The 26511-nt window shown below is 49.0% G+C and overlaps 2 protein-coding genes across 5 annotated transcripts in view; one reads left to right on the top strand and one right to left on the bottom strand.

The window, feature by feature from the left end:
* Positions 1–5151, top strand: part of SCAPER (S-phase cyclin A associated protein in the ER) — a 520882-nt gene extending 515731 nt beyond the window's left edge. For all 3 annotated transcript variants that reach the window (XM_032342354.1, XM_032342353.1, XM_032342352.1), the window contains 2 exons: positions 2321–2372; positions 4708–5151. In XM_032342354.1, coding sequence (XP_032198245.1) covers positions 2321–2372; positions 4708–4811 — 156 coding nt within the window. In that variant the 3' untranslated portion in view covers positions 4812–5151. The remainder of the gene's footprint in view (positions 1–2320; positions 2373–4707) is intronic.
* A 6087-nt stretch (positions 5152–11238) lies between these two features.
* On the bottom strand, positions 11239–16887 carry ISL2 (ISL LIM homeobox 2). Of its 2 annotated transcripts, none has more exons than XM_032342350.1 (6): positions 16793–16887; positions 15716–15905; positions 15172–15434; positions 13148–13431; positions 12394–12561; positions 11239–11985 (listed from the first exon to the last, which is right to left on the bottom strand). In XM_032342350.1, exons 2-6 carry the CDS (start codon positions 15886–15888, stop codon positions 11869–11871), a joined length of 1005 nt encoding a protein of 334 aa, XP_032198241.1. In that variant the 5' UTR covers positions 15889–15905; positions 16793–16887; the 3' UTR covers positions 11239–11868. The 2 variants fall into 2 exon arrangements, with proteins under 2 accessions (XP_032198241.1, XP_032198240.1); XM_032342349.1 differs by having other exon boundaries at positions 16738–16886.
* Between the last annotated feature and the right edge of the window lie 9624 nt (positions 16888–26511).

The raw sequence follows: 26511 nt of genomic DNA, 5'->3' as shown, positions 1-26511 counted from the left end.
TAAAAAGATGGCCCAACTTCTTTAAGGCTTTAGCACTGACATGCATCTAGCTTTTAGCCTCGCTGCAGGGAACAGATAAGGATTACGGAAGAAAGATCAAGTAAAACTTCAATTGATTTGTAAGTTTTTAAATAAATATGATTCATATACACATCGGTGTATGTGTCATAAAATCTTGTTATATTGCTTTTTTAAAAGATCTAATGCTTGTAAGAATGGCCTTATATTTTTCTGATCCAGCTCAAGTCTATAGGACTGGAATCAGAATTAGCACTGGAGCAAAGTATAGCAACGTTTCCGCAGCTAAATTAACTCAGTCAACTGACAATAGAAAATCAAGTTGGCTATTCTTTTTCCCGTCATTGTAGATCATTAATTGTTGAAAATCTTCCATTTTCTTTTAAATGTTCTACCATAAAAACCAGTGTGTTTTTGTTCCATGACGTACGTGTGATTAACAGACAATGTTTTCTGTTTGTAATAATGAAACAGAAAGCAGAGCTCTGTATTCATGTTTTCCCTTATCCTGGCTAGTATGCACATATCATTGTTGAAAGGATGCGATCCTTCCTGGCTGGTTGGGATGGCTGAAGAGTCTAGCTTTCTTCACCTTAGACAGCAGTTCGGGGTTTACATTTTTTAAACTATCCTCTATCAGATGACCAATCAATAAATACAACTAGATCAGTTGTGTTTAGAAATGTCTACTTTCAGCTTAGTTATTCTCTTTGAGTCTGGGTTCTATTTTCTGAAAAATTTTTCAAAGCTATTCAGATCCACAGGTAGGGTATGGATTTTCAAAAAAAAAAAAAAAATCTTACAGTTAAATTAAAATCTTGATGAAGTCTTACGTAACCATCAATTCAACATTTAAGAATTCTCATATATTCTTAAAGCCTTATGGTTAAAAATTAAATAGAAAATATGATATAGAGGATTTTTAAGACTGATCTTAGAATTCTTTCTCTTATTCAACAGGTAATTCTTTCCCTCCACCGCCCCCGCTCTGGGGTACTGGGCACTGTTCTAGGCACTGGGAATAATCAATCAAAAATAAGCAATCAAAAAATACAGCAATACAAAAAAAAAAAAAAAAACCATAAAAATCCCTGCCTTTATAGATCTTTCATTAAAGTTGGGGGAGTCAAACAAACAAACCAACAAAAAAATAAGTCAAACAAATAGCATGTCAGATGGTGTTAAGCGCTGGAAAGAGGGGTAGGGACTTCCGGGGGGTGATGAGCAGAGAGGCCTCAACCAAGACAGTGATATTTGAGCAAAAACAATCTTGCGTCTATACCAGCTTAGTCCCTTACATTTTCAACTGCCTGGAAAACAATTTATAAAAGTACAAATGACATCAGACTCTAAAGTAAAGAACATATATATTACTTGTTTTTATCTCGTATCGATCTTAAAGTATTTCTCTCTCTCTTTTTTAAAGATTTTATTTTTTATTTGACAGAGACATAGCAAGAGAGGGAACACAAGCAAGGGGAGTGGGAGAGGGAGAAGCAGGCTGCAGGACTCAATCCCAGGACCCTGAGATCATGACCTGAGCCAAAGGCAGATGCTTAACAACTAACCCATACAGGCACCCCATCTTTAAAGTATTTCTAAGATAGTTAAATGTAATTTAATGTAACACATTTAACATACATTGGGACACACACATTTTTTAAATGTTATAGAAATTTCTTATTTGAGATAGCTTCTTAGATTAGTGAAATTGAATCAGGTCTTCTTTTCTATAATTATTATCAGTGGAATAAATATATATTAGATTTGAGTTTATAGAATGGTTCTTTGAGGTCCCCATGTGTTAGAGTATTAATAGTCACTAGAAAATGATACTAAAAATAGGAGCTAGTGGTATGTCATAGGTTTATGAAAATTTACGTATTATGTACGATATTTTTCACTTTCCCTCTAAAAGTGAAATTTCTAGACTTTAAAGGTTTAGATGTAGATTGTATAAGGCCTTTTAGAATCATGCTTTTTTTTAAAGTGTTAAAAACCTGTCAATATTTCAGGATAATTAATCTGCCCAAAGCCTTCAGTTTGTTAGCTGAAAGAAAGTTATCGTTTCTACAACAGACAGCAGCATAGCCACTACTGATCCTTAGCAAGATGTAAGTCATCACTGTTCAATTTAAATTGAGAGAACCTGAACATCAACTTCATAAGCTTTTATATTTGGGCTCCAGAGTATTCATGCTAAGATGGTTCTCTCAGAATTCAGAAGCACATCTGAAGCTGCCCTCAGCGGAATTCTCTGTGTCTAGCTTTGGTATAAAAACACTTTCCTTGTCTCACACAGGATTTTGAACAGACATCAGGTCAGGCAGATAACCAGCCTCATCAGCCCAAAGGTACGTCTCTATTGAAATGAAATTGTCGTGTGTTTGTTAGCCGAACAGACATGTTTCTAACTCCACCCTCTGGAACTGTTACAGGAATCAATTTATTACACCACCTAAAACATTTGAGATCTGGATATCAAGTATATTTCAATGAGTAAAGAAACAGACTTTGTCATCAACATGAATGCATCAGAACATACAGAGAAATCTATGGAAGTAAAAATCTATGGAAGTAAAAGAAAAGCACAAAACATCTTTCTGTAATTTATATTCACCTCATGCAAGATATAATAAATGGTGACTAATTACTAAAGAGCTGCTTCATAATACAGAGACAAGCAGATCATTAAGATTCACCTACATTCCTCACATAAATGCTAAAATCACATGGGTTTGGTTTCCTATGTTCAGAATAAAACTATTAATGATAGTAGCCCATATTTTCCCCCTATTTTTTTTATTGAGAATATAAAGTATAAAATTGTTTTTCTTGGAGAAAAAGCCATCAGATTAGCAAGAGTTCAGAGACCAAAGATTTATAAGCTTTTTTTTTTTCCTGTAGTGTTCCTGCTGAGGTGTTTCCTATGATCAGAGCAAGAGATGTAGAATCTTAAAGTGCATTTTTACTTTTCTATTCACACTGTAATTGAGAAGTATTTTTACTTTTCTATTCACACTGTAATTGAGAAGTACAAGTTGCTCTTTGTCTGACTGTCAGGACAGCATCTCTGATTAATGAGACCCTAATACAGATTTTCCCCAATTCTTCCATTAGTGTGATAGTCTTTAAAGTGGCCAGAGGCCCACTTCCAGCAGGACCCTCTAGGGCCCCCACAAAGTAGCCCCTACTTAGGGGGGGTGAGGAGTCACGTTGGAGACACACACACACACACACACACACGTGTGCACCAATTGTCTATGGGGGCAGGTGTTGAAAAGTACATAGAAAAGAATATAAAGCTGTAACAATATCATGAAAAAATGTCATGTTTTATTGATCAGGCATTCAGAGAAGTAAACAGAAATCTATGCCCCTTTTCAGAAATTCCAGTCAACATCATAGTCAGTACCATTTGTCTAAGCCAGAATTAGCGTGCAAGTTCAGGTCTGCCCTGACTCACTCACAGCCTCTTTTTTAAACTATTGGAGGCTGCATGGGAGAAATCAGTATAATTTGTTACCATTTCTTATAAAGCAATGTCTTAAATCTTGAATATATAAAAATATCTTTAAAAATCTTCTAATGTATTTATTTTTAATAGTACAGCATTTTTTTTTTTTTTCCGCCAGTAAGAAGTATAGACATTCTTTTTCCTCCTTTCTCTAGGCTGTAAGAATGAGTCACCATTTGCTACATATCTGGCAGGCAGAGTCCTAAGAGCCCGGACTGTCTGCATGGTGGGCTGAGGCCTGTGGGAGTTTCAACTTACTTTCTTTTCCCAGGGCCCATCTTCTCTGACGTCCATGCTTTCCCCAATTACGATGGGCTTAATCCACAATACAGCAAATGGGGCCTTGTTCTCTGCATTTGTCAGAAAGGGTCATCATTATATTGGTGACAACTCCTGATATGCTTACTTGGTTTAAAAGAAACGATTATGCCACACTAAGTGCCAGTCTGCACTTTGGATGTCTGTTCCCCTTTGGTTAGATTTAGTCCCCATAAAATGTTTCAAGGCATTTTGCGTTCATCGCCCAGGAAAGCTCCGCATTGTAAGTGTAAAGCAGCTCCTCGTAGCACCATATTCTTAATTGCTAAAGAATTCTGGTGTTCCAGTCTCACTGCTTGATCACTCTCCAGCTACGAAGACTGTTTTCTTTGCCCACATCATAACCAATAAAGTTCTTACTCATCCCCTCTGCTTTGTTAGATGACTGAACACCAGATTTGAGCTTTTTAAAAGTCATGCTTAAAATATTTAAATTAGACTATTTTAGAAGATAAACATCGAGTTTACATACAGATTTACCTTTTCAAGGCTATCTTAAGAATGGAATATCTATCATTGTATTTTGTTCACCATACTTACTTTCCCCTGTTTTCTTATTCTGGAGTCCAAAAACAATCTTTTATAATGTTTTACAGAGGGGGGTTAATGTCCGAATATGTGAGAAGCACAAAATCAATTGTGATTTTATATATATATATATATATATATATATATATATATACATAAATATATATAGTGCTGTAGGTAGAGATAAACAAATCAATTACTTTCTTTATATAAACTTACATCATGGTTTATTTGAAGTGAATGACTCCATTTTGTAGTCAGATATCAAAATAATTTCAGTTGCTTAAACTTCAAAGAATTTAACTATTTTCTTTTTTCCCTCTCAGGAAAATCCCTTGGTTCCCAAGACTATCTTGAACTGGCTAACAGATTTCCTCAGGAGGCCTGGGAAGAAGCTCGACAGTTTTTTTTAAAAAAAGAGAAAAAATAAATGACTTTGTTAGTTCTGTATTTGAGTACCCTTGTTAATATTTTAAATTGTTCAAACAAATGTTCTAACTGTTCCTTAAGAAACTCATTTTCACATGTTTATACTCTCCCCCTGCACTGTAGATATGGTATATACTTTGCACTATTTATAATGACTGTAGATACTTTAATGGTCTAATTCTGCAAGTTGAGTTTATTTCACTTATGCACAATATTTTGGAGTTCAGTAACCTACATCCTATGATAATATATACTTTGCATTTATTTGTAACATGGGTGAAATTAGACATTAAATTAGCAAGTCTGTTTTGTTCTTGTAATAAAATAACTTATTCTGTTTGCAGTGGTGACTTTTCTTATTAAGGCAGTAAAATTTGGAAAGAAAAATGTTAACTCCAACTCTGGGAGTGTCTTAGTTAAAGACTTAAAGTTAACCTCTAAATTTCCCTTTTTAAGGTGTGGAGTAAAGATGTTTTAACGCTTGGGTATTCTAATTATATAATATGTTTAGGGGACCATTTGAAATGGACTGGGAGCCCTGTGTTCATTGGTCTGCCCAGCTCTTCCTGGCAGATAGTACTGAGAGCCTCCTATAGCATTGCTGAACTGAAATTATTCTCCAGAATAAACATAAGCGATTCAAAATGATGAGCCACACTGAATCACCTTGAAGTATTTTCTCAATAATTGTGAAGTCAACGCTGAAGTAAAAGTAAAACAGAAGGCCACGAGGGCTCTGGGTAAAAGTTGTAATCGACCCCCGTGCACCGCTCACAGCTGAACATGAGAAGTCCGCCCGGGAGACGTCGACCTTTTCCCAGCTCCTGCTCATCGTTTCTCCACGTTAAGCGGATGGTCAGTGCTAAGCTGTTCATTGAGTGACAACTGTAATCATTTCTGTCAGATAAGGATCAAACATTATCAAGAAAAGAAGATCTGGTTGGGAAAAAAAGTGGCCTGAATATGTGTCAGAGACTAGAGTACAGGGAAGTCGGACGGGCGGGACTAGAAAAATTTAATCGGTTTTTTTAAAGCAAACTTAGCCTACCTAATGTTCAGGACAATTCTTTCTGGAGCCTCACAAAGCTGCTGAGTTACATGTATGTTGTTTTTACTTTTTTGCAAATCGGGAGAAATAAAGAGGTCCCCAAAATTCAAACAATCCATCAATCGATCGACGGCGACCGTCCCCCGCCCCCCCCCCAGCCCCGCGCACCTCGCCCCTACCGGGTGCGCTGCGGGATCCGGCCGGCGCGGGACCCGGCCGGCGCGGGACCCGGCGTCTTCCGCGCGTCGGGCCACTGCCTGGCGGCGGCTCCAACCCCACCAATCTCGCCAGGGCCGCGGGGCGGGAGCGCCCGCTCCCGAGCCGGTGGGACCCGCTCCCGGGAAGCCCCTCCTGCCAGGGCTCCGGGGGCGACTCGGTCCGGAGGCGCGGAAACCGAGACACCGCCCGCGGCGCGCGCAGAACCCAGGCGAGCCGGGCTGTGCGCCGGGACCCTCCTCCCGGAAGGCTGCCGGGGCTCTTCTGCTGCCCTGGGTGGGGAGCAGGCAGGTGTGCGCCGCCTGCTCGCTCCGCGACCCGCAGCGGCCAGCCCGGGGCGCCCCAGCCAGGAGAGGAGTTCCCGAACACCGCCCGCCCAGCGCGTCTTGGGGCGTGAACGCAGAATCCTTGTAGCTGAAAGGAATAATCAAATATTTATAAGATTTCCTGCACGACGCTTCACAATAGAATATACTTCTTATCTAGTCGGAAATTTGCCAGAAAGTCATAAATAATTGAGACAGCTGTGATTAACCTCCCAGAAACCATACCAGAATTCGCAATTAAACATTTAATTGAAAAGTGTCTTTTGCCCCCCTCGTCCGGGAGGGGAGGGGGGGTGGTTGATGGAGACAAATGCCGGCTCCGCCCGGCTAGGGAGTTTGCGAGAATCCGGCCTGGAGTTCCGCGGCGCCCCGCGACCCGCACGGTTTCTTGCGTCTCCCGAGTTCCCTCCTTTAAGGCGCGTTTGGCGCGGCCAGTGATTTAAGCTCTAACTCCCCTGAGTTTTACGACTCCCAAACTCTCCAGGGATCGGGGAGCGCGGCGCGCAGGTGAGCGCCGGCACATCTTGTTCCAATCTGCGGGGACGAGTGCCACCCACTGGCTTTCTCCTGCGGCGGGGGCCGCGTCTCGGGTCTCCCGAGGCTCCGGAGCCACAGGTGGGTCACGCTGCGCCCAGGCGAAAGGCCTCTGCTGGGGCCAGCCTGTAAAGCTGACGGTGTAAATGGGCACAGCCGGGGCAAAAGCAACTATTTCGCTCGGGCATCAGAGCCCAGAATCTAAGCCAAAGAGCAAAAAAGCTGTCCGCGGCCCGGCGGCGATGACATTTGAGCGCCCAACTCGGTTGTCCAACAGAGTTTCCTGCTCCCGGCGGCAGCTCGCTTTCCGGGGAGCCTGGCAGGGCTCGTCGTCATTCTGGTCGCCCAACAGGTTGTCGGGGCTGCAGCTTCCTGCCCGAAGTTCCGGAGCCTCTCCCAGGCTCCAGACACTCGGGGCCTCTGTGACCCCCCCCACCCCATCCCTGAACGCCACCCCCGTTAAGCCCAGGTCTGGACTTCACCTGCCGGACCAGCCTGCCCCTTCGTCCGTCCGTCCTTCCTTCCGTCCGTCCGTCCTTCCTTCCTTCTTTCTTCCCTCCCTCCCTCCCTCCCTTCCTTTCTTCCTCCTTTCCTCCTTTCCTCCCTTCCGTCCCTCCCCCAGCTCGGAAACTTGGGTCCTTTCTTCTAGATCTCCTTGCCAGCCTTCTAAATTCTTCGTTCTCAATAATCTGCAAAGAGATTACTCCTCACCGTCCCTATTCTTCCACTGCTCTCTCCAGTTCCCACACCCTGACACAGGGGTTCTCCCGCCTTCTGTATTCAAACCACCCCCTTATCCAGTTTCCCGGTGAGGAGATTCTCAGCCTTACTGAACCCCTGCCCTGTTGCCCACTCCCTGACTCACTCTCCTGCCAGCTCCTAACCTTCTGGACAAAGGCTCCACTCACCTAACACTCCTGCCTTTCTTTCCCGATTGCTGTGGGGCCCCAAACTTGCTTTATAAATTGAGCCAACCCCAAATCCACGTCTGGATCCCAAAGAGTATATCCTTGTGCCCTTTCTCTCTGCCATTACTACTCTCAGTCCAACTGCATTTATCTTCATCAACAAGGTGCTAGTCTGTAATTGGTCACCCAATCCTCATTATTGCACTGAATCCCAGTATCTTGAGGAGAGTTTACCTTTACATCAATCAGACCCATATTTAAAAGCCTCTAATCTTCCCTACATCAGTTTAATAAACTCTGAATTTCCTGCTTAGAACTTCTCTTCAAATAGTTTATTATTCATTCATTGTTTCCTCTCCAGCATGCTGCTATTCAGCTAATTCTCTTGCTCTCTTTGGTCACCATTTTTATGGGAAAACACAGCTAACTAAATGTAAGGCAATGTATATCCTCCCCTAGGCAGCAGTGGTAGAATCTGAACATTTTCTAGAGAACAATCTTAGACAATGTCTCGTTTAAACCCAGTATTTGCAGCTCTGAGCTTTAAGTCATCCCACATTCAAAATTGAAAGGCTGATTTCTGTTCCACAACCCATTAAATATTAAACTTCATTGGGAATACTGCCACAGGGACTCTGAATTTCCCAGAATTGTGCAGCCTTTCAATATGTATTAAATTTTGTGGTATAATGGCCATAAAGTTTTCCATCTCTGGGAATCCCTTTCCTGCCTCAATTACATAGAGCTATCCAAATCATTAGATAAATCTTCTGGAAAAAAATATTATTCTAAAGTGAATCTAGTTAAATAACTCCCATTTTCCACCTATAGCCCCTTTTCATTGAACTGACTTTTTACCACACAATGGGGTTTCTCACTTTCAAAGTTCAGTAAGCATAAAATACAAAATTTGTGATTGTTACAGGTAATTTAATTTACAAGGAAATCCCAGCTGTATTACTGAACATGTTTAAAGATGACCTGGGAACCAGTAAAACTGATATTTATTAATGTGGCTAACAAGCCATAGATTTGACACCTCACCAGCGACCATTGTAATAAGGTTTCAAAGTCAAAGCCTTTCCCCAGTGTAACCCACATGGGAAACGGTCTGCCCTTTCGGGCGGCTAGCAGCAAACTGCAGGAGAAGAGCTTATCATGTTTTCTACAGTAATACAGATGGTTTCAGGCATCCTGATACACAGTAACCACTTTTATCTGGGTAATTTCCCAATATTCAAAATCAGCACACTCACATAAATATCAAAAAGGGGAATTAGATATCTGATCCAAGAGTAAGAGTTCACTGTAATTAGATAGGCAGATGTTTCCATTCATAGCATTAAATAGTCTGTCAAAAGCAAAAATTCAGAGCTAATGAACAATAAGTATTAATGAAATTCTTTGCTCAAGAACTTGTTTCCTTTTTTAAAATGACAAAACCCAATAAGCCGTATTAATCAAAAGTTTTTTAAAATTAAGTTTTCTTGGAAGTTTAGCCTCCTATCCAATGGCCAGCCAGAAGGTAAGAGGAAATATCTGTATTTCTGTTTGGGAGGGAATGGTCTCAGTTAAGGGAGTGAAGCCTCAAAGAACCTAACTCTGATGATTAAAACCGTTTCTAAGCACTTGAGAGGTAAAGCTGGTCCTCATTAACTCTACAGATCTCCTCCCTTATCTCTAAGTTTGTGCCACTATTTCCTAAATCCCAAAGAAAGGGAATGTTCTCTTCAAATTTTGTGCTGGCATCACCTTGACTTTGAGGAAGTAAAACATAAATTTGGCTTGATTTTCCCACCTCCCATTTTCTTTCAATAATTGACTGCCAGCCCTCCAGCTTTCCTTTTCTAATGGGGGCTCAGGGTTGGGGACTGGGTGGGGTCATGGAATCCTGCCATCAGCTCCGCTGAAAAACCTACAGTGACCTCTGGCCATCCGAGCAGCACATAGCTTCTTAGCAGAAGGCACCTACTCCTCTATCGAGCGGCCACAACTGCCCCACGGACACATTTTTCCTTACCAGACTCTACCTGAGCCATCCCCAATTCAGGGCATTTCCCTCTTTCAAAACAAATCCTGGACAAAGGAGGATATACTTGCGGGTCATTTATCTCGAGGGACAAGGAAGCAGAAACCCAATGCCAGAGATTCTTCAAGAGTAGTGGTTTGACTGGTAGGGTGGCAGCTTCCTGAGTCCACCAAGTGAGGCCTGGTCTGAGGAAAAGAACTGTCCCAGGCTGTCAAAGGGTTAAATATTTGTTAAGGGTAAAACCTGAGCCTCCTGTTTTTTGTGCTAGCCCGGGGGCCTGCTGGAGATTCAGTATCTCTCGCTTATTTCCTGCGATCACTAAAGCCCGTTTTCAAGAAAACAAGTCGCAGGGGTTTGAAATGTCACACCAAGTGACCTGGGCACAGCATATCCAGGGGCCATTCCCAGCCCCCTCCCACCCGGGCCATCCCCCGCCCCCTGCATTTAGGCTCTGGAAAGAAAATAAACCAAGGACACGCCAGACTGGTTCTGGGTGGACTTATTTTCCCGGCCAGCCGCGATCGTAGCGGGGGCTTGTTGTGGCTCCTTCAGTGTATCGCTTGCAGGTGATGCCAAATGCAGATAAGGAGCCGCCGCCCGGCCTTCTCCTCTGTCTAGACGGGGGAATTAATAAATGCAGCGAGATTGATCACGTCGCGCATCCACTCTGGGGACAGCGCCGAGGGTGACCCGTCACAGGCCCCCTGTCCGCTCCGGGGACTTGGCCGGAGTAGCAGGCGGGCGAGACGCCCGGGGCAGAGGGGTCTGCGTGGGGGAAAAGCACGGGCAGGGCCCGAGTGCACCGGCCGAAAATGCAGCTAGGGACCGCAGACTCGGCCCTTGGCGGGCACCAGGCTCCACCCGAGGCAAAGCGGAGGGAGCAAGACACCCTCGCGAGCCTGACTGCAGGCGGGAGTCCGCCGAACTGCCGCCAACCAAGCGTCGCAGGTTTCCCGCTCAAACGAAGTCTCCCCACCTGCCCCGCGGGCTTCAGTTGCGTAGCGCGAGGGACCGTGGTGGAGGGTGCGCGATGCCGAGAACCGCCCGAAGCAGGGAGCGCGCCCGGGCTTCCGGGAGGGCCGCGGCACTTTCCGCCCGGGCGGGAACCGCCTGGGGGCGCACCGACCCAGCCCCGCCCCCCCACGCGGCGCCCAATCCCCGCCGGGCCCGCCCCCGGCCGTGCGGGAGGCCTCGGAGCAGCGGCGCGCGAGGCGCGGGCACGAGCAGCTGGACCCACCCCCGGGACCCCACAGCGGGCGTCGCCGGGCCGCCTTTTCGTTGCACCGAGCTCCCAGCCCCAACCTGCGGACGGACGGCCCTCCCGCTGCGCCCACAGCACACAGCAGCAGCATCGCATTGGGTTATTATTTTTTTTTTATTAAGATCAAAATATCCATCCCACCGTGAACTGGCCGTTCTCACAATAAATAACAATAACTTACGTTTTGTTCGGCAAAGGCTCACACACTCTGTCCTCCGTCGACTGATAATTTAAAACATTTTCAAGGAAAGTCTCGTTTCTACTTTTTTTCCGGCAATCATGCGCTTTGGGGATTCAGTGTCTCTTCCATTTGGATTGTCCCCGCTTAGAGCCCGGACAAAGCCGCCGGCTTTGGGGTAGGAACCGGCCTGAACGAGCTCGGGGTAGCCCCGCGCCGGATGCGCCCCGCCTGTTCTCCACGCGTGGGGGGCGCGGACAGAGCGGCGCTGGCCACGCGGAGCGAGGGAAGAGGAGAGGGCAGAGCTAACGCTAGTAAATCCCAAATTCTGGTTTTGAAAAAATAAAAGTTCTCGAATTAGGGCTCTCCGGTCTGGTGAAAGCAGGTTGTATCCTGGAGCTTTGGGCTGTCCTGACCGCTTCTCTCTCCTCTCTCGTTAAATAACAATAATAATAATTACAAAGGCGAGAGAGTTTTCGGAGCTGGAATGGCTTGAGCACGGGTGAGTCTCATGCAGGGAGCATGCGAGGTCCGCGGGCTGGCGTGGATGGGGTCCTCTCACGTCTCCACGGGACTCGGCACCATGCTGTTGGGGGTGTCCGGGAGCTGCGAGGACAGGGAGGTCACATCGCTGCCGGAGGAGTTGCCTAGCGAGCCAGACTCAGAGAAGGAGACCTGGGGATGTGCAGACACCGAGAAGAGGAGGGTGAAGAGGCCCCGGAGCTGCTGCTCTCAGGCCGAATACTCTGAATTGAGGAGGTCCCTTAGGGACAAACCACCAGCTGGGAGCAAGCCCTTCAGAGATGTGGGCCAGATCCCCAAGAGCTCGCTGGGGTATTAGGGAGGGAGATCGAGTTGGTTAATCTCTCCATCTCCCTTGCGAGTGCTTTAATCCAGCGAGACCTGGTTTAGAACGAATTATGGGCTAAGGTGCATTTGCAGTCCCCTTATCTATCCCTCCCCCTTGCCTAGAGCTGTCCCCAGCCCCTCATCCCCTGGGAAGTCCCTCCATGCCACCTTGATCAACCGCTAAATCCCACCCCACCCAGTCCTGAGGTCTGGGTGAGTAGGGCAGGACCTCACCAGCTGCTGGAAGGCCGGTTGGTCCAGGTCACTCTGGAGGGCAAACTCGCTGAGGGCTTTCCAAGGTGGCTGGTATGTCTGCACCTCCACTGCGCTGCCCTGCACAGCACTCTCGTGACGGATGGGGCTGCCCGCCACCAGGGGCGTTCCGGTCAATCCCTGGAGGCTCTAAGGGACAAGCGGAAGTCAGGGTGAAAGATGCTCAAGTTAGGCCCTGTGTCTCCCACCACGTCCTTGACACTGAGGCTCGAGATTTGGGACCTGAAGCAGTTTGGGGGCCTGAAGCCCTTTTGGGGGAGGCACTCCCAACACCACAACCCGGTAGTCCTCCTTCCCTTTCAAGACACTCGGGACCCAGAAACCTCCACCATAGTCCAGCCTCAATGCTGGAGCCAAGAGGGGGCCAACAGAGCAAAGGACTTCAAGGTTCCCGTTTTTCGGGAGGAAAAGTGTCCAAACCAAGCCATGCCAAGAGGACACAACCTGTCCAGACAGGAGCTGCATAAGCCGCCTCAGGCTCGGAGCTTCCAACTCAGGTCTGCCGCTGGGACAAGATCCGACCTCCGGTACAATGATTAAGCAGCCTTAATCTCCAAGGCAAACCTTGCTCTGAACGCGCAGACACACGCTATTTGGACAATCCAGTTGCCCCTGGATCTCCCCAGAGCGCGCCCAGAAAAGGGCCCGCAGGTGCCTCGGCGAGAACTCGGGGCCCTGCCCTACCCGCTCCTGGTGCACAGTCCCTCACCCTCACCGTCTTGTCGTTGTGCTGCTGCTGCTGCAGCTGCTTCATGAGGATGGATTTCTTCTTGTCCTTGCAACGCTTGTTCTGGAACCAGACGCGGATGACCCGTGGGCTCAGGCCGGTCATCTCCACCAGCTGCTCCTTCATGAGCGCGTCGGGCCGCGGGTTGGCGGCATAGCAGGTCCGCAGAGTGTGAAGCTGCTTCTCGTTGAGCACCGTCCGCACGCGGGTTGTCTTCTCCGTCTGTTTGTGCACGTGCGGGCGCAGCGAGGGCTGCCGGCCCGACCCGGGGTCTGCGAGGGCAGGCGGAGAGGTGAGCGCGGGGCCGCCCCCCGCCCGCCCGGTGCCCCGCCCTGAGGCGGCTGAGCCTTCCCAGGACCTATTTCGTTTCTCTTCGTTGCCGGTGATTTCGCTTTATAGTTCCTCTCCCTTTCCAGCTGTGCGCCCTACCCGGCGAGAGCTATGCATTTTCGTCCCTTCCCAAGTCCCCGAGCAGGCAGCCCCGGAGCGCCAGCAGGGCGTGGGAGTCCCGCGCCAGGCCGCTGCGGGACGGGAGTGGCCGCTCCCGGCTGTTCCTCCTCCACTTACCCTACCCTAGGAATGCCCCCTTGGGCCTTGCGGGACGTAGGAAGCCCTCCGGAAGAAGTCGGAGATTGAGAGGAAGAAGAAGGAGGAGCTCCCGGGACTCTCTGGGCGGGGAAGGAGGCCGACCGGGGCCCCTGCGCCGCGCCGCTTCGGGATTAGGGGGCTTGTCTCCTGCCCCTAGGGGCCTGCAAGAGCCCTTCCTCCTCCTTCAGAGACCACTCGGACAAGGCCGCGAAGACCTGTCCTGGAGCGCCGATGGGCCTCCAGGGACAGAAAGGGCTCGCCTGCCAGCGCTCGGGCCTCAGCTCCCGGGTCTCCTGTAAGGTCTCCTCCTCTAACCTCCTCTAGATTCCCCGGTGCAACGGCCGCTCACCCTCCCGGCCCGAGCGCAGCCGCTAGCATTCTCGCTTGGCTTTGGGTTCTTTGAGCCCCCCGGTAAATAGAGCCTGACGCCCACGGGCCCGCAAGCCAAACCCCCAACAAACAAAAGGGAGCCCCTCTGAAACCCGAGATGTAGTGCACTCGGCACCGGCTTCATCCCGTTTCACACCCCCATCCAAACCAGGTTCACACACCCATGGGAAAAAGTCGCACTGTTTGAATTTTTATCCCCCCACAGGCATAGCTAGGTCTGGATAAATATTTACAAATAACCCATCCAACCCAATTTCCTCACTCTATAAGGGAGGCAAACCGGGGATCAGAGAAGGAAGGAGCACTAGGAGACCACACAGCATCCAGAGGCTGAGACTGGTGCTCCAGTCTGTGGCTGCCCAGCCTGGGGCACGATCTCTGGCCACTAATGTGCACTCAGATCCCATCTCTGGGCAGCTCCTGATTCAGACCCAGAGCATCCCTGGAGTGTTCTCTATGATCCCGAGTCCACTGTGGCTGCCACACCCTCCTCCCCGAGAAGCACTTGGCTAAGTTGTTCATCAAACTGGGCCTCAAAACACCAACACAGACACCCAGTCTTTGTGGGGGCAGCTAGCTAGCTAGCCGTCGGGCTGGTTGAACTCAGGCCCAGCTCTAGGATGGGAACTGTATTTCCTTACACACATACCCCCAGGGGCAAACCCACCTTTCCTCTCTGGCAATACCACACACTACTTGAAATTCCCCAAGCAAACTCCGCAGACGGACACCATTTCAGATTCTGTGGTTATTCACCTTGGTCCGGTATTCCGGGTCATGGAGAACACAATTCTCCACAATACCCCATATGCACACACTCATGCACACACAATCCCGGTTCGTGGTGTTGTGTCCCACCCCACCACGCGACCCCCACCCAAACACACACTTAGCTGTGTTCCTAGCCACAGTTCTGCACTCAAAAATCCTGGCAAACGGGACCACATCCGAGTGACAACTTTTCATCGGAGCACAAGCACCCCGTACACACAGGCACGCACTCACAACGGCATTGGGCCCCGCGCGCGGCTTACCTGGCAGATGCAGGCCTCGGGCGCCAGGGAGCGGGCCGGGGCTGCGCGGGCTGCCGGCCGCGGCGCGCTCCAGCAGGAGGCCGTGGTCCGCGCGGCAGAGCAGCTCGTGCTCCCGCAGCGAGAACTCGTCGCCGGGCAGCAGCTGGCGGCTGCACACGGAGCAGCGGAAGCACTCGATGTGATAGACGCTGTCCCGCGCCCGCATCACAAGATCGCTGCTGCTGAAGCCCACCTGGCACTTGGCGCACTTGATGCCGAACAGCCTGCGGGCCCAAGGCGCGGTCGGTGTCAGCGAGGAGCCTGAGGCCCGCCTCGCCTCCGGGGCTGCAACCGGCTCCGGGCACGCGCGCCCAGGACGCTTTGTGGCCCAAAGGGAGCTTGCGGGGACCCGCCCTCGGGGAGTTCGCGGGCCCAGATGCGCACGGCGGCCCACGTGCGGAACTGGGGTGGCCTTCTCCCCCAGCCTGGGAGCGCGGATGAGCCGCCGCGGGCAGCCCCAGCCCCCGGCAGGCAGTAGCTGAGCCCGGGCTCTCGCCGGCCTCACCTGACATAGTCCCGCTTGCAGTAGGTCTTCCCGTCTCTCACGAAGCACGTGCACGTCTCATCCAGGTACTGGCTGCACTCTGCGCACTTGAGGCAGGCGGCGTGCCACTCCAGGTCGGGCGACACCCGCAGGATAAACTGGTCGTGGATCTGACTCCCGCAGCCCACGCACATGGCCGTCCCGGGCTTCTCTGCCGGGGAAGGGCGCGGGGCCCGCGTCAGGCCAGGCTGCGCGGACCCGGGCGGGCCTCGGCCACTCCAGCCCCAACCCAACCCGCTCGCTCGCTCGCTCCCTTTCAAGAATTGCGACCACAGGGAAAAATGGGTTTTCTAAACGTCCAAACAACTGGAAACGAAAAAACAAAATCTTCCGAATTTGAGAAGGCTTTATGTCTCCCCTTCACCCCCCCTTCTTTTTTTGCTACTAAATTCATTTGGACACAGTCGTTTTATCCATGTATCTTGTAACTGAAAGCTAATACATAGGTGAGAAGAAGGAAAAAAGACATTTAAGCACTGCGGACGCCACCGCATCAATACTGAACGGTGATGTTCCGGCATTTCTGTCCACACACTCCCTCTTACAGCGACTCCCTCCAATCCCAACACAGACACATCAGCTTTCAGCGGAGTCTCTTCTCGTCCTCTCTGACATTTCTTAAATATCCCAGATCAAACTAGAGAAACCTGCCTTTTTCGAAAAGCCAAAAGACAACGCAAGCAAAAAAGCCCACATCCCCAGATCAAACCTAATTGCCCTAGCGCAGAACAGAAGCAGATTTCACAGCCTGAGGTCAGCCTAGCAGCCTAACATTGAGAAAGAATGTTTAATTTTAAATTAAAACAACAGGATTCCAAAGGCTAGGTGGCCTGCAGGGGAAATGCATTCGTTTTGTTTGTTCTCTCCCAGTGTCCTGTCAAATAGAAGCCACTTGTAGAATCCGCTAAACATTCTTCTGCATTAGAAATATTGCATATTAAGCACGCACACATACACACCCACACAGAGAGAGAAAGACTTACTCTTGGAATGATCCCCCATAGCACCCAGAAAAGGATAATGAAAAATAATATCCACCATGCAGAAAAGAGATGTGCGCAAAGTGTGCGGCCAGGGGCAGAAGGACGAGGGTCGCGCGCCCAGCCTCGGCTCTTTGGTAACTAACTCCTCCTGCCCCGCTGAGTTGAAGGAGCGATTCCGCACCGGCCCGCACGCAGCATGACGTCAGCACGCACTCGCCCGGGGCTGGAGCTGGGGGCGGGACCTGTGGCGTCACGAAGCTTCCCCAGAACCGCGAGGGATGCGGGGGAGGTAATGGGGACCTGGGGGCTGCGGGGCGGGGTGGCTTGGGTGGAAGGCGAGGGTGACGGGGGATTGGCTGCAAGGAAATGGGCAAACTCTGATTGGCCCTGAGTGAACAATGGAGCGCAGCCCCCTAGTCCGAAATCTACAAGGATCCTCTCTCTTAACCCGGGTCGGGCTATCCCTGCTGGACCTTGCGTCACCGCCGAGCTGGCTTCTCCGCCACCGCAGCTCTGAGCTTCCTCTTGGACTTGCAGGGCGGTCTCCCAGGCGTGCCCGAGGAGGGTGATGGATACCTGGGGAGTGTAGGCAGGGGGAGGCCTCTCCTTTAAATGCTCCTTTCTTTTCTTTCACAAATTAAAAAAATAAAAATAAAAATCCACTGTTTTGGAACGAGAGTTGGGTGAAAAAGGCGTCTGTTAGGACATAACCATCACCGTCCAGCCCGTCACCTTTCTCTCTTCTCCTGCGCCTTTGTCCTCAGGGTCCAAGCTAGAGGGGGAAGTTAGGGAACGACCACTGCGGGGGTTTGGATAAACTCTTTATAGACTTCCCTATCCCCACACCCCGACCCCCGCCTGTGGAGACTTCTCCAAGTTGGAGCATTAGGTGGGTAGCGCCAGAACTCAAAATCCAAAGACGTTTGTCGGATCCTGATTCGAGCATTGACTTGAATTTGGAGATGGGGGCCGGGAAAGGAAGGTTAATTTGACACGGACTCCCTCATCTTTCCCCTAACCGAATAGCACAGCTCCTTCTAGGAACAATGCTGGGGTCGAATGTGTGTCCTACTTCCCAAATAAGAGATTTTTATAACCTCTTTTGTTTCATTTCGCAAACCAAATGCAAAGCAAATAATCAAAAACAAATGTGGTGCGCGGGGTAATTTACTATCTGTGCAGCGGTTGGTGGGTCCTTAGAAAACCCAAGACTTCTGAGCAGAGTGCAACCATTTTTTTTTTTTTCTTTCAAAGAAATCGCTGTGGGTTTTGTCTGAAAGGGTTCAAAGACTAGCCCATGAATTATAAATAACACCTATCTAACCATGGAGGCTGTTGTTGTTTTCCCGTTAAAAGGTGTACCAGGAACTTGGTGCGCGCCTGGGCGGGACGCGGTGCCCGCCTGTCTCCACTGGAACCCCCGACTCCGACCCAGGTCGGGTAGGCTTGACGGCGTGGTGGAGCGCCTCAGCCCTTCTAATAAAGCTGTTTGGCCTCAGGCCTCTAGACTACTCTCCGGAAAATGGGTGCAGCCAAGGGCGGAGGGAGAGACTTTGCGGGGAGCAGGGGCTAGGCCCTCCATGCACACTAAACTAGCTGCGCAACGATGGTCCCCTGCACAGCCCGCGAACGCCCATCCGCAGCCCGCGCTGTGTCCAGCGATTCACTCTGGCTGTCCCGTCGTCGTCCCGCAAGGCTTCTGATCATCCCTTGAAACGCAAGGCTTCTGATCATCCTTTGAAACGTGGTCCTGTCACCAATCTGAAATCGCTCTGCCAAGCCACGTCTTCGGTCTTTGGCTACTAGCTCCCAAGGGGCGCCCACCCTGAGTGTGTATGGAGCAGGTCTTGGGCGGTGGGGGGCGGGGGCAGGTCTGGGCGGGGTTGGCAATGCTTCCGCTGAATGTGTCCTTTAAAAAAAAAAAAAAAAAAAAGATCGAGAAGCAAGGGGGAAGGCAATCGGTGCTTGTGTCTGCGCCAGGCCCCTCTGTGACCTAAGGTATCTTATTTTACTTTTCAGTCCTTCAGTTTCCTCATCTGTAAAAATAGGGAACAAAATAATAGCTATCTCTGCTTGTAAGAACTAAACTATTCTCTGGAAGAGGCTTGGAATAATACTTGGCATATAGTATGTGTGCAGTAGGCGTTAACTATGGTCATTACTATTATTGGCTATACCCTGGTGTTGGGAGCCTCTGTGTGGTGGGGACGCCTGTGTGTGGATGTGGAGGGGAGGCCTAACTACGTCTGTATATAACCTGAACATTTCTTTGTATGGCTCCATGTGTATTTGCTCTGTGTGGGTCTGCTGTGGGCGGACAATCGAAAAGCGTGGCCTGAGTGTGGAGTTTGTATACATAGGTGATGTCTCTGTATCTGGGGGCACAGTCCTGTAATGGGGGGGCATTAGATGAGTGTCCTGGTGAGCTAGGCTGTTAGCTTCTCTCTCAGGCCACCAGAAGCCTGGCCTGACTCCCAGGACCTGGCCAGGAGCAAGGGAATAATCAATTACTCAAGGAGGAAAGCCACCAGGAGAGGATGGCTCCAGCAGAATCTTAGGCCTCGACTTTAACCCTTTCCTGCCAAGAGGAGAAATTCTTCACCACAGGGTGGGGAGAATTTCTGTGACCATTTTAGGGGGAGGGGAGGCATAGTCACCTCTCCGGGGATGCCAGGAAGCTAAGTCAAGAATTAATATTTGCTCAGCCCCTACCAAGCGCAAATCCCCTGCTACAGCCAGGACTTAAGAGCAATGTTGTGAGGTGGGTAATATCAGACTCATTCAGTCCCCAAGGAAACTGAGGCTTCTGAGCAGACACGACTGTTTCTGGTCACACGCTAAGTCAGAGCTGGCATTCACAGCCAGGTTGGCCTGGCTCCGTCTGCCTTGCTTCTTTCACTGTGCCCTTGAACACCCACAGCAGTGTGATTCCACATTCACCCCCTTCACCTCTCTGGAGCTGTAAAACCAGCAGCCTGTTCCAAGATCCCTCAATCCCTCAATGTGAGACCTGCGTCTCCTGGGTCACAGCCCCTCCACCCCCCTGGGAGATCAGCGCTGGTGTGGAAGGAGAGAAAACCTCTTCCCCTGGCATAGCCACAGGGCTCCATTAATCTGGCCATGCCCAGTTTCTCTGCCTCCTGGCTGCTCCCAGGCTGCCCTTTGGGGAGAGGCAGGGGCCACACTGCTCTGCACATCCCAGGCTACCACACGCAGGAGACCTGGGTGCCTCTTTTGTTGGGCTCTGGAGCACTGTTTTCCCTTAGTAGGAATAGAGCTTAAGCTCCATAGCTCGTGTGATCCCGTAAAATTAACCCCAACTATGACCCTTCTCCTGGGAAGATTTCAGAAGCACAGAGAAGTCTCCCTGAATTTCTTCTCCCTAAATCTCCTCACCCCATCACTGCTGCCTAAAACTCTGCTCACAGTTCCACTGAAAGATCGACTCACTGTGTAAAGAACCTTGAGAAAGAACAGACCAACAGCTGGTCATTCACACTGCAGTGATAGAGGCTCTCACCCTGGGAATGAGACCTGAGGGCCCCAGAGCCGGAGTGGGGGAGGGTCAGCAAAGCAGGCCAGATCACTAAAACAAAACAAAACAAAACAAACCAACTTGTATTATTCACAGTTTTGCTTACTTAGTCCTCTCATCCTTCCTCTTCCTTCTTCTACAACTCTAGAACTAGAAAGCTGGATGAGCCTCTAGAGACATTCTCTTCTGGCCCTGTGTTTGACAGAGAAGGAACTGACTACCAGAGAAGGTGGTCATCCTCTTCCTGCCTGTCTATCCAAGACTAGATCCCACTTGGGGGGCCCAGACAGCCCGGGCGCCTGCATACACGCACGCCCACACGTACATGCTCGCCCACACTGGATTTCCTTCCCATTCCACTCGTGAGATCTTCACTGGCACAAAGATGTTTTGTATCTTTGTTTTCATGGAGTCACGTATGTGAGGAGGAATACTGGATATCACCTACACCTTCAGTATCGTCACCATGATGGCTAAAATACTGGCCTCTCGCTTGGGGCCACCTTCACACGCATGATGGTCCTTATCCTCACAATGATTCTGGAAAGAAGTTACTATTGTTGAAATTGTCCCTGCTTTACAGATGAGGAAACTGAGGCTTGGAGAGGTTGAGTCATTTGTTCCAGGTCACAAAGCTGGTGGAGCCTATGAACCAGTCTCTCTGCCTGCAGATCCTGCTTATGGAGTCATTGCACCATCTCACCTCCTGATCACTCACAAAGGGAATTCCACAGGCACAACGGAAGCTGATGCTTGTGGAAGGAGCATTAATCTTTACCGTGAGTATCAGCAAGGAAACTGAAGCTTGGTGACCTTGTATCCAGCAGGTAAGTAACAGAGATGGAACTGAAAACCAGGGATCTCCCTGCTGGTAACCCTGGGGATGGGCTTCTGCCATTGCCCCTCTGAGGACCAGTCCCATGCCCAGAGTCCTCTCCTATTCTCCCAAGGCAGTTGGAGATGTTGTAGAGAATAGGCCAAGGAGGACCTCAGCATTCACAGCCTCACCCACCATACAATTCTCAGAGCTGGGTTTTGGTGTAGGAGTTTGGCACCATGCTTCAGAGAAAATAACTAGGGCCTGAGAAAAGGCAGAAACTTGACAAGATTCTAGGCCTCTTGACATCAAACCGGTGTTCTTGCCCCAACCTCTCTTGTCTACCTCCCACCAAGTCCCTTAGAACACACAGGCGTCCCCATGGCATGGCACTGGTGGGTGCCCTCTTTCTCCTTCTGAGCTCTTTCCCTCTCCCATAATGCCCACTGAGCATCTGCTGCAGGCTGGGTCCTGGGCTAATCAATTGCAGACTATCTCATTTAATGCACAGGTCGCATGCCTGTGAAGCCAGCCCTGCCTCAAAGGTAGGTAGGTCTTCAACATTTTTAAAAAGATTTTATTGGGGCGCCTGGGTGGCTCAGTGGGTTAAAGCCTCTGCCTTCGGCTCAGGTCATGATCCCAGGGTCCTGGGATCGAGCCCCATATCAGGCTCTCTGCTCAGTAGGGAACCTGCTTCCCCCTCTCTCTCTGCCTGCCTCTCTGCCTACTTGTGATCTATCTGTCAAATAAATAAATAAAATCTTTTTAAAAAAAGATTTTATTTATTTATTTGACAGAGAGAGAGAGAGCACGTGCGAGTGCACAGGCTGGGGGAGGGGCAGGCAGATGGAGAGAGGGAAGCAGACTCCCCACTGAGCAGGGGGCCCAGTGTGATGCAGGTCTTGATCCCAGGCCCCTGGGACCATGACCTGAGCCGAAGGCAGACATTCAACCGACTGAGCCACCAAGGCGCCCTGACCATGGGTTTCTTAATTCACAATGACTTCAGCATATGTCCATTGTAAACCAAGAAACAAACGAACAAACAAGACCATTCCCATGTGGATAGACTCATTAGCACAAATTACTAACTAGTCTCATAGACTAGTGAGGGTGTGGATTTGAGTCTCCGTCCCAACTCTTATTGGGCATTAACAAGGGAAGTTATTGATTTCTTCATTTCTGAGCTGCTGAACAATGAATATAAGACCTACCTAACTTTGGGGTGCCTAGGTGGCTCAGTCAGTTAAGTGTCTGCCTTGGGCTCGGGTCATGACCCCAGGGTCCTGGGAATCGAGCCCGCATGGGGCTCCGTGCTCGGCGGGGAATCTGCTTCTCTTTCTCTCTTCTCCCTCTACCCCAGCCTTTGTTTCTTTCCAAATCACACCCCGAAGATAGCTGCAGGGACGACCGCCATCCTTAGATTTGGGGACTGGAGGGGTCCACATGGAAGAGCTGTGTCTGGTGTTTTAGGGGAAAGCTGCATTTTTCCTCTCTCTCCAGAAGGGGGAGGCCTAGCCAGCTTGGCACAGCCTGGGAGCGCTTCTTGAGCCTTGGCCGGGTGCACTGGAGTTCCTGTCTCCTGCCAGCCCGCAGCCTGACTGGGCCTCCCTTCCAGTTCTCCGCTTCTGCTCAGAACTATTCCTTCCCTTGCTCTGCAGGGGCACGAGCAAAGCCACAGCCATGCCATCCACAGTAGGTGAGTGTGGCTGGACTGTCACAGAGGAGACCGCAGAGCAGGAGACTGAAGGAGAAGTTTGGGTTCCACTGTAGGAAGCCTCACTTGCCAGACGGAGGGCATTCCCCCGGCAAAGGAGAACTTCTGTGACCCCGTTGTAGCGTGAAGAGATTCAGATGGGAACACGGCGTGAACATCTTTCTGTGGAAAGATTAACACACGGATGAGTCAAGCCAGGCAAGAAATAACCAGGCCGTAAATCAGGAGGGTGTGGGGGAGGGGTGTGAGGGAAGAAGACCTGCCTGTGGACTTTGGGCCAGCGGCTCTCTCCTTAGAAACGGGCAGTCCTGAAGGCAGGCTGGTCTGAGGAAGAGGTGGAGGGTGATCAATTGATCTCATCCAGTTATGGGGGGTAAAGAGAAGAATTTCTATATGAAATCCTGAGGCAAGAGGAAAAGAATACCACTCATTTGTAACTTACTTGTTAAAGATATTGAAAAAAGGTACAGAAAATCTGGGTTAAGATTCAGACACCAGTATCAGAGGGACCAGTCTTGCATTGTGAATCCTATTTCCCGGGGTGGGAGGAGACTACAGGTTTTCTCTACAGGTTCTGTCGGTTGGTGGTTGGTGGTGGGGGGAGGGATCTGGGCTCTGGGAACACAGGCGTGGAATCAAGATCTCCCTGACTGCCATGGTCCCCGTATTTCCTGTTAGCAGTATTTCTAGAAAAAATTTGGGGAACTGTCTGCTATCTGCTTGACTTGAACATGAGTGACGCCTATTTTCCAGTGGATTTCCCCAGCAGAAAAATGAAATATTGTCACAAGCTCTGCTCTCCTTTACAGATGTGTGTGGGTTCAGGTTTTGCAGATTTGGGGGGCCAGTTACTGTCCCCTTACCAATCAGAGGTGCTTGCCCTTCATGAGACTCACACAAATGGATAATGGTTTATCGTATATTCTCAAATGTGAGGATGCCTCTTCATAAAGCTGTTGTCATAATCTTTTAAAAGATTATTTGTTTTTTGTTTTTTAAAGTAGGCTCCACACCCTGTGTGGAACCCAGCGCAGTGCTTAAACTCATGACCCTGAGATCAAGACCTGAGCTGAGATCAAGAGTCAGATTCTTAACCGATGGAGCCACCCAATGTCCCTTAAAGGTTTTAAGGGATGTCTTTTATTCTTTCCAACACACATTCATAAGATGCTAACTATGTTTATTTTTTTCTCGTAACAAGGACCACACTCTCCTGCCCTATTTTGTCTCTTCGTCACCTTAAAATAAAATAGGAATTATAAATGACACCAAATATTTGGCTACAGTCAAAGTACTTCAAGCAGAATTTTAAAAAGAAGTGCACAGATGATCCTCTTTCACTGGAAAACATGTTCTGAAGGTTACTATTACCAGAAAATTCCAAAAATAGACTATAAATGAGATAATAGAATCTGGGTTGTCACCTCTACTCCAATGGGATTATCCTATGTCTAATCATAGACAGATTGTGATTAATGTGATTGTGGATGGGGCATTAATCCGATTCAGAAGGGAATCCAGTCAGATTTTCATCTGCTCCAAATGTGTAATTGGTTTGGAAGCAGCAGAAAAGCAGCTTGTACCAGATCTTGCCGCATCACGGTGATGAGGTCTATTTTGATCAGCTTGAGTTATGGACAATATAAATTATTTATAGCCACTTTAGACATGCCTTATACTTGTAAAGACCTTCAAAACAAAATCACACTCTTCTTGCTGTTGTAGGACTCTCATTCAGCTGGATCCCTGTGCCCACAGCTTATAAAAAGCAAGGAAGCGAAGAGATTAAAGGCCGGTAGGTTCCTCATAAAGTACTGACTGAACATTACAAGGAGCAAGAGGTTGAGCCAGGCAGTAGAAAAGGCCAACGGATGCATACAGAATGGTCTTGGCCCACAAGGATTTTGCTCTAGTTGAGGAGAAGGACCCAGCCTCAGAAAAGCACAGGCATCCGGAGAGAGCAGTATGTGGTGAGGCTTGTTCAAGCTGAGCATGAACTAGACAAGTTTCATGAGGGTGGTGGGATTTGAGCTTTAAAGGAGAGAAAGCTTCCAGTATGGCCCATGAGTGAGGAGGGAGTGTGCCAGGGCCAGAGGCTGGGCTGCACCTATGCCCTGGGTGCAGGGAAGCATGGTTTGGGGAGAACAGAGGGAAGGGAAGGTACTATATCATTGGTTGAGCTGCTGCTATGCCCCTGTGGCTGGCAGGTCATACATCTCTTTCAGTCCTCATGCATCAGCAGGAACTCTGGGCTAACAGAAAGCCTAGAGAAGAGCGATATAAATGGAAATGAGCTGACTCAAACAACAAGCCCAGAGGTAGGGTAGACCGTATAGGTAGATGAGCCTGGGGTCTGAAGGTGTCATTAGCAGGTTCTTTCTGTTTCTCTGCTGTACTGTCCATAGCTTCCTTCTGGGGGTGAGTCTTAGGGTCACATAATGGCTGCCAAAATACTTGGGGCCCATATGCCTCCAGCCTGTGACCAGTGAGAGAAGCTGGTGTCTTGGGGCTCTCACCAAAGAATCTCCTAGAAAACCTGATTTCTGTTTCATTGACCCTGGCTTAGATCTGCCCCCTCCTGAACCAGTCACTGAAAGGAATTAGGGATTCCCATGTTAGTTTAGACTAATTGGCACATACCCCACTAGAGGGGTGCTGATAAAAGTTTTAAGAACTGGCTCTTTAGGGTGCCTGGGTGTCTCAGTCATTAAGCATCTGACTTCAGCTCAGGTCATGATCCCAGGGTCTTGGGATCCAGCCCCGCATTGGGCTCCCTGGTTGGCAGGAAGCCTGCTTCTCCTTCTCCCACTCCCGCTGCTTGTGTTCCCTCTCTTGCTGTGTCTCTCTCTGTCAAACAAATAAATCTTTATAGAACTGGCTCTTTAGGAAAGAACATATATATGTATATATATATATATATATATATATATATACACACACATATATATATGTTTATTATAAATTTATTGATACAAAGGAAGCATAGCAAAGAACTTATAAATAATAAAATATGCAATTGTATTCTAATTATACATTGTAATTTGAATTGTGATTGTAAATATGTAATTGTATTTCAATTCTAATTTCCACATAGTCAATTGATTCTTATAGAATGCTTTCACTGATTTTTGCCAGACTTTTGCTAATTTACAGTTGCCTAATTAAGTAAATAAATATCTTTCTTATAATCTAGCAATAAGCAATTATAAAAATGTACTACAATTAGGGGCACCTGCGTGGCTCAGTTGGCTAAGTGTCCGCCTTCGGCTTTGGTCACGATCTTGGGGTTCCGGGATTAGGTCCCACATGGGGCTCCCTGCTTAGCGGGGAGTCTGCTTCTCCCTCTCCTTCTGTCTGCCGTTCCACCTGCTTGTGCTCTCTCTCTCTCAAATAAATAAATAAAATCTTTATCTTTTTAAAGATTTTATTTATTTATTTAACAGAGGGAGACACAGTGAGAGAGGGAAACAAGCAGGGGGAGTGGGAGAGGGAGAAGCAGGCCTCGCGCTGAGCAGGGAGCATGACGTGGGCCTCGATCCCAGGACCCTGGGATCATGACCTGAGCCGAAGGCAGACACTTAATGACTAAGCCACCTAGGCGCCCCTAAATAAAATCTTTAAAAGATATACCACAATTAATATATTTTAAATGAAAACATTTAAAACTGTATCATTAAGTCAACAGGAAATGTAAGAAGACATTAT

This window comes from Mustela erminea, chromosome 5, assembly GCF_009829155.1.
Source record: "Mustela erminea isolate mMusErm1 chromosome 5, mMusErm1.Pri, whole genome shotgun sequence".
Taxonomy (NCBI): Eukaryota; Metazoa; Chordata; class Mammalia; order Carnivora; family Mustelidae; genus Mustela; species Mustela erminea.
This window is presented reverse-complemented; position numbering and strand designations above follow the sequence as displayed.